At 44.3% G+C, this 12,440-nt stretch overlaps 1 protein-coding gene and 1 long non-coding RNA gene across 14 annotated transcripts in view; both read right to left on the bottom strand.

Annotated features, from left to right (window-relative positions):
• Positions 1-323: 323 nt before the first annotated feature.
• The window catches only part of LOC127925026 (carbonic anhydrase 14-like), a 54,722-nt gene continuing 42,605 nt past the window's right edge, over positions 324-12,440 (bottom strand). For 2 of the 6 annotated variants that reach the window (XM_052509706.1, XM_052509704.1), the window contains 9 exons: positions 10,066-10,211; positions 8,699-8,794; positions 8,397-8,475; positions 7,823-7,980; positions 7,512-7,635; positions 4,018-4,041; positions 3,825-3,909; positions 2,698-2,751; positions 324-735 (listed from right to left, as the gene is read on the bottom strand). In XM_052509706.1, coding sequence (XP_052365666.1) covers positions 639-735; positions 2,698-2,751; positions 3,825-3,909; positions 4,018-4,041; positions 7,512-7,635; positions 7,823-7,980; positions 8,397-8,475; positions 8,699-8,794; positions 10,066-10,211 — 863 coding nt within the window. In that variant the 3' untranslated portion in view covers positions 324-638. The remainder of the gene's footprint in view (positions 736-2,697; positions 2,752-3,824; positions 3,910-4,017; positions 4,042-7,511; positions 7,636-7,822; positions 7,981-8,396; positions 8,476-8,698; positions 8,795-10,065; positions 10,212-12,440) is intronic. The other 4 variants (XM_052509705.1, XM_052509708.1, XM_052509707.1 and 1 more) reach the window with 4 other exon arrangements.
• LOC127925027 (uncharacterized) overlaps positions 10,221-12,440 on the bottom strand; it is a 32,345-nt gene continuing 30,125 nt past the window's right edge. For all 8 annotated transcript variants that reach the window (XR_008119566.1, XR_008119564.1, XR_008119560.1 and 5 more), the window contains exon 3: positions 10,221-10,866. This is a non-coding gene — a long non-coding RNA (uncharacterized LOC127925027). The remainder of the gene's footprint in view (positions 10,867-12,440) is intronic.

The following is a 12,440-nucleotide window of genomic DNA, read 5'->3' as shown; positions in this document are numbered from 1 at the left end:
GTTCTTCATGTGTACTACACCACTTGTCCTATAGCAGTGTCTAGTGTTCTTCATGTGTACTACACCACTTGTCCTATAGCAGTGTCTAGTGTTCTTCATATGTACTACACCACTTGTCCTATAGCAGTGTCTAGTGTTCTTCATGTGTACTACACCACTTGTCCTATAGCAGTGTCTAGTGTTCTTCATGTGTACTACACCACTTGTCCTATAGCAGTGTCTAGTGTTCTTCATGTGTACTACACCACTTGTCCTATAGCAGTGTCCAGTGTTCATCATGTGTACTACACCAGTGTGAACATCACACTGACCCAAGCAACATCGTCATTCAACTCCTTTATTTTGATGCTTAATGTATTTACAGCTTAATTCAGACAAGCAACACACACACACACACACACACACACACACACACACACACACACACACACACACACACACACACACACACACACACACACACACACACACACACACACACACACACACACACACACACACACACACACACACACACACACACACAGGCCTTCCACTGGCAAGGAATGTGCAGGGCTGATTTCATAATCACATTGTTCGGACTATACAGTCTTCAATTACAAATTGTGTGACATGTTCATGGAGGTATCTGATTGGTCTCAGACTGAGGGGGGGACAGGATCTTCTTTTTTTCCTGGTTCAGTGGTCGTGTTGAGGGCCACGTCCTGTTTCAGCTCCTTCCCTGGCTCCATAGTCCTACATGTCAGAGGGCACAGGCTCATCAATGGAACTACATGGCATAAAAGCTCATTGATCCTGCTGTATGTCATACTCCCCCTGTTTGCACTGTATTTTGTTTAGCAGTTTACTCAACCATCCAGCAGAGTGATACACTAAATAACTGCATGGATTTGTTCTTGTTGGGAAACATCCCAATGGTAGGTCAGAAAGACAGAAAGACAGACTGACAAAGACAGACAGACAGACTGACAAAGACAGACAGACAGACAGACAGACAGACAGACAGACAGACAGACAGACAGACAGACAGACAGACAGACAGACAGACAGACAGACTGACTGACTGACTGACTGACTGACTGACTGACTGACTGAAAGACTGACTGACTTACTGACTGAAAGACTGACTGACTGAAAGACTGACTTACTGACTGACTGACTGAAAGACTGACTGACTGACTGACTGACTGAAAGACTGACTGACTGACTGACTGACTGACTGAAAGACTGACTGACTGACTGACTGACTGACTGACTGAAAGACTGACTGACTGACTGAAAGACTGACTTACTGAAAGACTGACTTACTGAAAGACTGACTGACAGACTGACTAAAAATAAAATGAAGAAAAGCCAACAAATGAAATAAAGCCATAATCTATTATAATAATAATTCATAGGCTTCAAAGTACAGTAAAAGTCCAAGTAAACAACAAGCGAGGAGTAATGCCTGGTGAATGTTTTGGAGGGAATGATGGAGTGAACGGATCAATGACTCAACAGAGGAGTGTGACGTAGAAACCCACTGGGCACAGACCACGTTCCACGTCGACGTGGAAACAACATTGATTCAACCATTGTCTCCTGACCCCTCCTGTCTCAGTCTCCAGTATTTATGCTGCAGTAGTTTATGTGTCGGGGGGCTAGGGTCAGTCTGTTATATCTGGAGGACTTCTCCTGTCTTATCCAGAGTCCTGTGTGAATTTAAGTATGCTCTCTCGAATTATTTCTTTCTCTCTCTCGGAGGACCTGAGCCCTAGGACCATGCCTCAGGACTACCTGGCATGATGACTCCTTGCTGTCCCCAGTCCACTTGGCCGTGCTGCTGCTCCAGTTTCAACTATTCTGCCTGCGGCTATGGAAACCTGACCTGTTCACCGGACGTGCTACCTGTCCCAGACCTGCTGTTTTCAACTCTCTAGAGAAAGCAGGTGTGGTAGAGATACTCTTAATGATTGGCTATGAAAAGCCAACTGACATTTACTCCTGAGGTGCTGACTTGCTGCACCCTCGACAACTACTTGGCCATGTTCTGTTATAATCTCCACACGGCACAGCCAGGTTTCTTCCTAGGTTTTGGCCTTTATATGGAGTTTTTCCTAGCCACCGTGCTTCTACACCTGCATTGCTTGCTGTTTAGGGTTTTAGGCTGGGTTTCTGTACAGCACTTTGAGACATCAGCTGATGTAAGAAGGGCTTTATAAATACATTTGATTTGATTTGAACCTGTGTGTGCCCAGTAGGAAGTTACAGCATTAAAAAGCTATTGAGAGGGAGAAAATGTGCTATATTAGTACAACACTGGATTTAAAGACACAACAATCTACTTTAAACAAATGAGTTGTGAAATTTCCTAGAATAACAGGATTACAGGAATGGATTAGGATTCTTTAGGATAACACGTGATGTTGGAATTTCTAGAGTCCCAGTCCAAAAAACAACTCCTAGACCACCTTGGTGTTTGCAGATCTTAAGGAATTAGATTTGTAAGTAAAATGGCTAAAAGTAAAACTAGCTCAATTGAGCCTGATTTTAACGATACATCTACACGCTTTCTTCAGATCTGGAGGCTACACACCTACGTTTAGGGGTGCTAGGAGTTATCTCTAGCCAGGGACAGAAGGTAGATGATGGGGAGTAGAATCAGGGATTTGGGTTAAAGGGGTGAAGGTCAAAGGTCATAATCTGATTGGTGACCTGGGCACGGGGCCGGGCCGGACACTGGGCAGGACGTCCCAGCTAGAGGTGGAGCTGTTGTGATGAAAACACAGTGTCATGTGACCAGGAAACACAAACGATCACATCACAGACAGACACAATCATGTTAAAAGGGCAACAATCATGCCCCGAACCGACCCTTTATCATTTTCCTCTGCACGTTTTCTAGATGTGAAATAATGAGATAGTTATTGGCAGTATGGTATGGGCTGGGTGAACCTTTGCCATATTCCTTACACCTAGCCAATCATCTCAGCTCTTTAGTCTCATTCCTAACCATGTGTCTTTAGCATTAAGCCTGGCAAGCGAGGCTGTTGGTTCTAAATCTAAAGTGCATAATGTAGGGACAAAGGGTCGATTAAGAAGTGGGCAATTATCACACAGTCAGAGCAACAATCAGACGGTAGAGGATGATGTTGCCACTGATCTAAGGTCAGTTTTTTTATTTTACCTCCTGATGGTTACGGTTACGATTGGAGTAACAAACCGATCCTAGACCTGAGCAAATAGGCCAATGAATCTACCAATCACTGGTGGTTAACATAGTAATGTTATTTTTGATCAGGGTTGGAATTACACATTGACTCTAGGAGGTACACTGATGGGGGTGCCCACGTTGATGTTTTCTTTTTTTACAATTCAAGGGGTGCCAAAACACTTTTGGGGAGAAACTTTTAGTATAGGCGTGGCTAGCATCTCCAGACATCCCTGTAATTAGAACCCTGTCACAGAGAACACTGGCAGTAGTATTCATTTGGTTTATGAACATGTAGTATTGGACATGGAAGCAGTAGGTATCAGGTATTATGGAGGATTCCACCTGTTTACCAAGACCCTTTCATTAAGCAGGTGTTTGAAAAATCTGCCAAGAGAAATGTGAAGATTGAGACACCAAGAACAAAAAGAAACCCAGGACATTTTGGATCAAAGTATACCACAGTTTCATATGATAAACACAGGTAACCAGGTAACCAGTACAACAAAAATCTGGTTGACCATACTGTTTTCTACTTCAGATAACTCTGTAGTTGGTTTAATCAGAAACAGAATAGCCCTCAGGCAGGCTAGTAAGCTAAGAAACCCCATTTAACAGCTCAGTGCCTTACCGTATAGTCTTCACTATGAAGCGAATGATGACAGCCACACCAACACAGCCACACAGAGCTCCTATTACTATCGCTGTGATCTCTCCTGAGACAGACAGAGAAATATTCCAACTAGTACATCAAACATGAAAAGATAGCCATTGACCAGAGGCCTACTCTAATAATGAATCAGCTATGAAGGTCCACATCTTACCGGCAGTGTACACCTTCACTGATTCTGCAAGTGGGAAAAGGAACATGTTATTTAGAGATTGTCTTATTACCTGTACGTCTGTCATAAGGCCTACATAATAACAGGCTTGACATGATCATAACGGTTTGACATGATCGTGATGTCATGACAGAGGGTTCATGTAAAAATACTGCTGTGCTACTTTGTTTATGCAGTCGATAATTCAGTTGGAATTAATGTTCAATCAACATTTAGTAGAACTACAGGGAAATGATGATATGTCTACAGTGTGTTCTGTAGTCTTTGGAATGAGTGTTGTCTACCAGTAGAACTACAGGTAAATGATCATATGTCTACAGTGTGTTCTGTAGTCTTTGTAATGAGTGTTGTCTACCAGTAGAACTACAGGGAAATGATCATATGTCTACAGTGTGTTCTGTAGTCTTTGGAATGAGTGTTGTCTACCAGTAGAACTACAGGTAAATGATGATATGTCTACAGTGTGTTCTGTAGTCTTTGGAATGAGTGTTGTCTACCAGTAGAACTACAGGTAAATGATAATATGTCTACAGTGTGTTCTGTAGTCTTTGGAATGAGTGTTGTCTACCAGTAGAACTACAGGTAAATGATCATACGTCTACAGTGTGTTCTGTAGTCTTTGGAATGAGTGTTGTCTACCAGTAGAACTACAGGTAAATGATCATATGTCTACAGTGTGTTCTGTAGTCTTTGGAATGAGTGTTGTCTACCAGTAGAACTACAGGTAAATGATCATATGTCTACAGTGTGTTCTGTAGTCTTTGGAATGAGTGTTGTCTACCAGTAGAACTACAGGTAAATGATCATATGTCTACAGTGTGTTCTGTAGTCTTTGGAATGAGTGTTGTCTACCAGTAGAACTACAGGTAAATGATCATATGTCTACAGTGTGTTCTGTAGTCTTTGGAATGAGTGTTGTCTACCAGTAGAACTACAGGTAAATGATCATATGTCTACAGTGTGTTCTGTAGTCTTTGTAATGAGTGTTGTCTACCAGTAGAACTACAGGGAAATGATCATATGTCTACAGTGTGTTCTGTAGTCTTTGGAATGAGTGTTGTCTACCAGTAGAACTACAGGTAAATGATGATATGTCTACAGTGTGTTCTGTAGTCTTTGGAATGAGTGTTGTCTACCAGTAGAACTACAGGTAAATGATAATATGTCTACAGTGTGTTCTGTAGTCTTTGGAATGAGTGTTGTCTACCAGTAGAACTACAGGTAAATGATCATACGTCTACAGTGTGTTCTGTAGTCTTTGGAATGAGTGTTGTCTACCAGTAGAACTACAGGTAAATGATCATATGTCTACAGTGTGTTCTGTAGTCTTTGGAATGAGTGTTGTCTACCAGTAGAACTACAGGTAAATGATCATATGTCTACAGTGTGTTCTGTAGTCTTTGGAATGAGTGTTGTCTACCAGTAGAACTACAGGTAAATGATCATATGTCTACAGTGTGTTCTGTAGTCTTTGGAATGAGTGTTGTCTACCAGTAGAACTACAGGTAAATGATCATATGTCTACAGTGTGTTCTGTAGTCTTTGGAATGAGTGTTGTCTACCAGTAGAACTACAGGTAAATGATCATATGTCTACAGTGTGTTCTGTAGTCTTTGGAATGAGTGTTGTCTACCAGTAGAACTACAGGTAAATGATCATATGTCTACAGTGTGTTCTGTAGTCTTTGGAATGAGTGTTGTCTACCAGTAGAACTACAGGTAAATGATCATATGTCTACAGTGTGTTCTGTAGTCTTTGGAATGAGTGTTGTCTACCAGTAGAACTACAGGTAAATGATCATATGTCTACAGTGTGTTCTGTAGTCTTTGGAATGAGTGTTGTCTACCAGTAGAACTACAGGTAAATGATCATATGTCTACAGTGTGTTCTGTAGTCTTTGGAATGAGTGTTGTCTACCAGTAGAACTACAGGTAAATGATCATATGTCTACAGTGTGTTCTGTAGTCTTTGGAATGAGTGTTGTCTACCAGTAGAACTACAGGTAAATGATCATACGTCTACAGTGTGTTCTGTAGTCTTTGGAATGAGGGTTGTCCACGGGAGGCTGGTGGTACCTAAATTGGGGAGGATGGGCAGAATGGAATTATATCAAACACACGGTTTTCATGAGTTTGATACCATTCCATTCACACCACCCCAGCCATTATTTTAAGCCGTCCTCCTCTCACCAGCCTCCTATGGTGTTGTCATAGGCCACCCTATCAGTTTTTCACAAATTCTTTCTCTTTTGTCTGTGTTCCACTCTCTCTCTCTTGCTCTCACTTTTGCCTTCTCTCGCTCTCCCTTTCTCTCTCTCTCTCTCTCCATTTCTTTCTCTCTGTCTCTCTTCCTCTCTCTCTCACCCCCCTCTCTCTCCATTTCTCCCTTTCGTTCTCTGTCTCTCTCTTCCTCTTCCTCTCTCACTCCCTCTCTCTCTCTCTTCCTCTCTTGTCATGTGACAACAACAGTGTCAGTGTTTAGAGACGAGATTTAGCAAAAACGAATCAGCCATCTCGTAAACAGAGCTCCCCCTCATTTACAGCTCCTCTTTCTCTTCCCCACTACCACTCTCTCTCTATCTCTCTCTTTCTCTCTATCACTCCCTCAAATCCCCCCTCTCTCTTTTCCTCTGTCCCGCCCCCTCTATCCCCCTCTCTATCTCTTTCACAGTCAGTAACCCTTGACATTCCCACAGTTCTCACCACATTCCTCTCTTTAGTGTTTAACGTTAGCCTTCCTCCACATGTCCAACTCGAGAGCCCCTCACCGTGACCACTAATACTGTTTGGTGAAATGTTATTAGTGGTCACGGTACGAGGCTAGCCTGCCCCATGCCCTTCCTGCTGATGCTGCTGTTAGCTACGAGGCTAGCCTGCCTCATGTCCTTCCTGCTGATGCTGAAGTTAGCTACGAGGCTAGCCCGCCCCATGCCCTTCCTGCTGATGCTGATGTTAGCTATGAGGCTAGCTCGCCCCATGCCCTTCCTGCTGATGCTGCTGTTAGGTACGAGGCTAGCCCGCCCCATGCCCTTCCTGCTGATGCTGATGTTAGCTACGAGGCTAGCTCGCCCCATGCCCTTCCTGCTGATGCTGCTGTTAGGTACGAGGCTAGCTCGCCCCATGCCCTTCCTGCTGATGCTGATGTTAGCTACGAGGCTAGCTCGCCCCATGCCCTTCCTGCTGATGCTGCTGTTAGCTACGAGGCTAGCTCGCCCCATGCCCTTCCTGCTGATGCTGCTGTTAGCTACGAGGCTAGCCCGCCCCATGCCCTTCCTGCTGATGCTGCTGTTAGGTACGAGGCTTGCCCGCCCCATGCCCTTCCTGCTGATGCTGCTGTTAGCTACGAGGCTAGCCCGCCCCATGCCCTTCCTGCTGATGCTGCTGTTAGCTACGAGGCTAGCCCGCCCCATGCCCTTTCTGCTGGTGCTGCTGTTAGCTACGAGGCTGTTGGTTGTGTTAGAGAACCCCCCCCCAAACCTAAAGGGAAGGATGCGAGGATGGTCCGGTCGTTAAGTGGTTGGGGTGTACGGTAGTTGTCCTGCATGACGACGCGGTCAGCGTCCTCCTTACTGGCATACAGCACTGTCTCCAGCTTCATCAGCTGAGGAAGAAGGGAGGACAGAGAGGAAGAGAAGAGGAAAGAGAGAAGTAAAGAGGGGAGGAAGAGAGGAAAGATGGTGAAGAGGAGGAAGACAAGAGGGAAGAGGGGGAGAAAAGAAGAGGAGGACATAGTGATGCTTTGAATTCAAGCATAAGTATATCACCATCACACACACAACTTCCCTCACCTGTGTGTGTGAGATTTTGACGGTCTCTGTGAAGAGGGTCCAGAGGACACTCTGGAAGCAGGGAGGAGTGGTGAGAGAGCCATTGTATCGGTAGTACCGCCCCAGGTCAGAGGGCAGGAGGGACTGGACATCAAAGGCTGGGATGGACACACTCTGCCCTGACCACGGAGGAAGGAATGGAGGGGTGGATGGACAGATTACAGTTAAAGGAGATGTACAGGGTTTGACTCCTGGGGGCACATAGTGGTGCTGTTTGGCACTTGCATAAGAAATCAGAGAATGCCCATAAACTACTGTAGTCGTGGTAACATTGCTAGAAGGTAGCTGTAGTAATAATGCTGATTGGTTAAGGTGTACTTTGATTAAGCTACGTGGGGCAGCAGGTAGCCTAGTGGTTAGAGTGTTGGACTAGTAACCAAACGGTTGCAAGATCGAATCCCCGAGCTGACAAGGTAAAAGTCTGTTGTTCTGCCTCTGAACAAGGCAGTTAACCCACTGTTCCCAGGCTGTCATTGAAAATAAGAATTTGTTCTCAACTGACTTGCCTAGTTAAATAAAGGTAAATAATAATTACCAGCTGTCTCACCTGCATGTCTGATGCGACCCAGGTAGTTGAGAATGTTCCAAAAGGCCTGGTTAGCCTCCTCACCTGTCTGACAGATCACACATCTTCCCTTTAGGTCAAGTGTGCAGGCTTTACTATACATTCACAAAGCCTTTCTTACTAATCTGGTGATGTGTACATTTTACAACTGAATAAATAAAACGTAAATAAAGGGAATTTGTAACCTATTGTAAAAATACAACTCTTTTGAAGTATGTAATGTCTCCAGTGGTTGATGTGACTGTCAGTTAGTTATGATGTAACAGTCCTACCTCTATGAGGACTCCCAGGACTGCCAGTCCATCCTGCTGGGTCATAGCTACTGACATGTTAGGGTACAGCTCTGAGTTGTAGTGCACCACATGCAGCTACACAGAGGGGGAACATGGTTAGTGTGTGTGTGTGTGTGTGTGTGTGTGTGTGTGTGTGTGTGTGTGTGTGTGTGTGTGTGTGTGTGTGTGTGTGTGTGTGTGTGTGTGTGTGTGTGTGTGTGTGTGTGTGTGTGTGTGTGTGTGCGTGCGTGCGTGCGTGCGTGCGTGCGTGCGTGTGTGTGCATGGCAGTGTCTAATTTTTAGAAAATCCCTCTTGAGTTTGAATGAAAAGTGCTGCTATATTCGTTTACATAAGGGTCAGATGGGAGAAAGAGAGTGAGGGAGAGGGAATGAGAGAGTGATAGAAAGAGGGAGGGGGGATATGCTGGCTCATTGAAACTCTTTGAGAGGGAGGGAGTAGGGGAGGGTGGAGAGATAAACACTAATTGTTTGTCTTTATGTAATAGTGTGTAACCAGAGCACGGAGTGTTTTCAAACTCTCGCTCTCACAAACTCTCACTTTCTCTCTCTCTCACTGTCCCTCCCTCTCTCTTCCTCTCTCTCTCTCACTGTCCCTCCCTCTCTCTCTCTCTCTCTCTCTCTCTCTCTCTCTCTCTCACCATCCCTCACTCCATTACCTCTCCACCCATTTTTTGCAGGTCCACTGCATGTTCTACATTCCCTTCCCACAGAGAATTGGACAGTGTTTCAAATTCCAAAAGTGTGTGTGTGTGTGTGTATGTGTGTGTGTGTGTGTGTGTGTGCGTGTGTGTGTGTGTGTGTGTGTGTGTGTGTGTGTGTGTGTGTGTGTGTGTGTGTGTGTGTGTGTGTGTGTGTGTGTGTGTGTGTGTGTGTGTGTGTGTGTGTGTGTGTGTGTGTGTGTGTGTGTGTGTTTTTGGGGTACAGTAAATACACTGCCAACCTGAGAAAGTTGGTTCCCCTTCCTATGTATACTATAGGTGTTTGAGAGGCTTTTATTTGACATGCTTTCTAATCCTGAAGTCTTTACAACAATTTCAATCAGATTTAATTCCACTCCCCAATTAATTAACATCATTCAAACACTTGTTCTCCAATAACCTTTCTTTTCAAGTTTGTTTTCTCCTACTATGACTAGTGTTAACCAGATGAGCTAAGAGGTTGCTGTTTAGTGTTTCTGTATAATATTTAATGGGATTATAGTATGGTTTCTCAACTGAAGTGCTTAATACTGCAATCTACCTGGATATACAGCATGGCACGTACGCATGTCTTTACACACGCAGGCTTCCAAACTCTCACCCACCAACACACCCCACTCCCCTCCAAACACACACACAGTCCCTCACCTCTGCTGCGGAGCTCTGACCGTTGATGGTGTGTTCGCTGCCCCCGGCCTCCGGGGCTCCATTGCCCCAGTGCAGGTGCATCTGGACGGCCGTGAACTGCCAGGGCAGCCCCCCTAAACCCATCCAGCCTGGGAGAGGAACCACCACTGTGATGGAGAGAAAGCATGGTTGCTGTAGTTACCTGTATGTATGTTGTTAGTGATGGAGTCAGCATGGTTGCTGTAGTTACCTGTATGTATGTTGTTAGTGATGGAGTCAGCACGGTTGCTGTAGTTACCTGTATGTATGTTGTTAGTGATGGAGTCAGCATGGTTGCTGTAGTTACCTGTATGTATGTTGTTAGTGATGGAGTCAGCACGGTTGCTGTAGTTACCTGTATGTATGTTGTTAGTGATGGAATCAGCATGGTTGCTGTAGTTACCTGTATGTATGTTGTTAGTGATGGAGTCAGCATGGTTGCTGTAGTTACCTGTATGTATGTTGTTAGTGATGGAGTCAGCATGGTTGCTGTAGTTACCTGTATGGCTGTTGTTAGTGATGGAGTCAGCACGGTTGCTGTAGTTACCTGTATGTATGTTGTTAGTGATGGAGTCAGCATGGTTGCTGTAGTTACCTGTATGTATGTTGTTAGTGATGGAGTCAGCATGGTTGCTGTAGTTACCTGTATGTATGTTGTTAGTGATGGTGTCAGCATGGTTGCTGTAGTTACCTGTATGTATGTTGTTAGTGATGGAGTCAGCATGGTTGCTGTAGTTACCTGTATGTTGTTAGTGATGGTGTCAGCATGGTTGCTGTAGTTACCTGTATGGCTGTTGTTACCTGTGATGGGTGTCAGCATGGTTGCAGTTACATGGTTGCTGGTTGCTGTAGTTACCTGTATGTATGTTGTTAGTTATGGAGTCAGCATGGTTGCTGTAGTTACCTGTATGTTGTTAGTGATGGAGTCAGCATGGTTGCTGTAGTTACCTGTATGTATGTTGTTAGTTATGGAGTCAGCATGGTTGCTGTAGTTACCTGTATGTTGTTAGTGATGGTGTCAGCATGGTTGCTGTAGTTACCTGTATGTTGTTAGTGATGGTGTCAGCATGGTTGCTGTAGTTACCTGTATGGCTGTTGTTAGTGATGGTGTCAGCATGGATGATGTAATTACCTGTATGGCTGTTGTTAGTGATGGAGTCAGCATGGTTGCTGTAGTTACCTGTATGTTGTTAGTGATGGAGTCAGCATGGTTGCTGTAGTTACCTGTATGTATGTTGTTAGTTATGGAGTCAGCATGGTTGATGTAATTACCTGTATGGCTGTTGTTAGTGATGGAGTCAGCGTGATTGCTGTAGTTACCTGTATGTTGTTAGTGATGGAGTCAGCATGGTTGATGTAATTACCTGTATGGCTGTTGTTAGTGATGGAGTCAGCATGGTTGCTGTAGTTACCTGTATGTTGTTAGTGATGGAGTCAGCATGGTTGCTGTAGTTACCTGTATGTATGTTGTTAGTGATGGAGTCAACGTGGTTGCTGTAGTTACCTGTATGTATGTTGTTAGTGATGGAGTCAGCATGGATGCTGTAGTTACCTGTATGGCTGTTGTTAGTGATGGAGTCAGCATGGTTGATGTAGTTACCTGTGTGTTGTTAGTGATGGAGTCAGCATGGTTGATGTAGTTACCTGTATGTTGTTAGTGATGGAGTCAGCATGGTTGATGTAGTTACCTGTATGTTGTTAGTGATGGAGTCAGCATGGTTGCTGTAGTTACCTGTATGTATGTTGTTAGTGATGGAGTCAACGTGGTTGCTGTAGTTACCTGTATGTATGTTGTTAGTGATGGAGTCAGCATGGATGCTGTAGTTACCTGTATGGCTGTTGTTAGTGATGGAGTCAGCATGGTTGATGTAGTTACCTGTATGTTGTTAGTGATGGAGTCAGCATGGTTGATGTAGTTACCTGTATGTTGTTAGTGATGGAGTCAGCATGGTTGATGTAGTTACCTGTATGTTGTTAGTGATGGAGTCAGCATGGTTGCTGTAGTTACCTGTATGTATGTTGTTAGTGATGGAGTCAGCATGGTTGCTGTAGTTACCTGTATGTATGTTGTTAGTGATGGAGTCAGCATGGTTGCTGTCGTTACCTGTATGGCTGTTGTTAGTGATGGAGTCAGCATGGTTGCTGTAGTTACCTGTATGTATGTTGTTAGTGATGGAGTCAGCATGGTTGCTGTCGTTACCTGTATGGCTGTTGTTAGTGATGGAGTCAGCATGGTTGCTGTCATTATCTGTATGTATGTTGTTAGTGATGGAGTCAGCATGGTTGATGTAATTACCTATATGTATGTTGTTAGTGATGGAGTCAGCATGGTTGCTGTAGTTACCTGTATGTATGTT

This window comes from Oncorhynchus keta, unplaced genomic scaffold, assembly GCF_023373465.1.
Source record: "Oncorhynchus keta strain PuntledgeMale-10-30-2019 unplaced genomic scaffold, Oket_V2 Un_contig_496_pilon_pilon, whole genome shotgun sequence".
Classification (NCBI taxonomy): Eukaryota; Metazoa; Chordata; class Actinopteri; order Salmoniformes; family Salmonidae; genus Oncorhynchus; species Oncorhynchus keta.
This window is presented reverse-complemented; position numbering and strand designations above follow the sequence as displayed.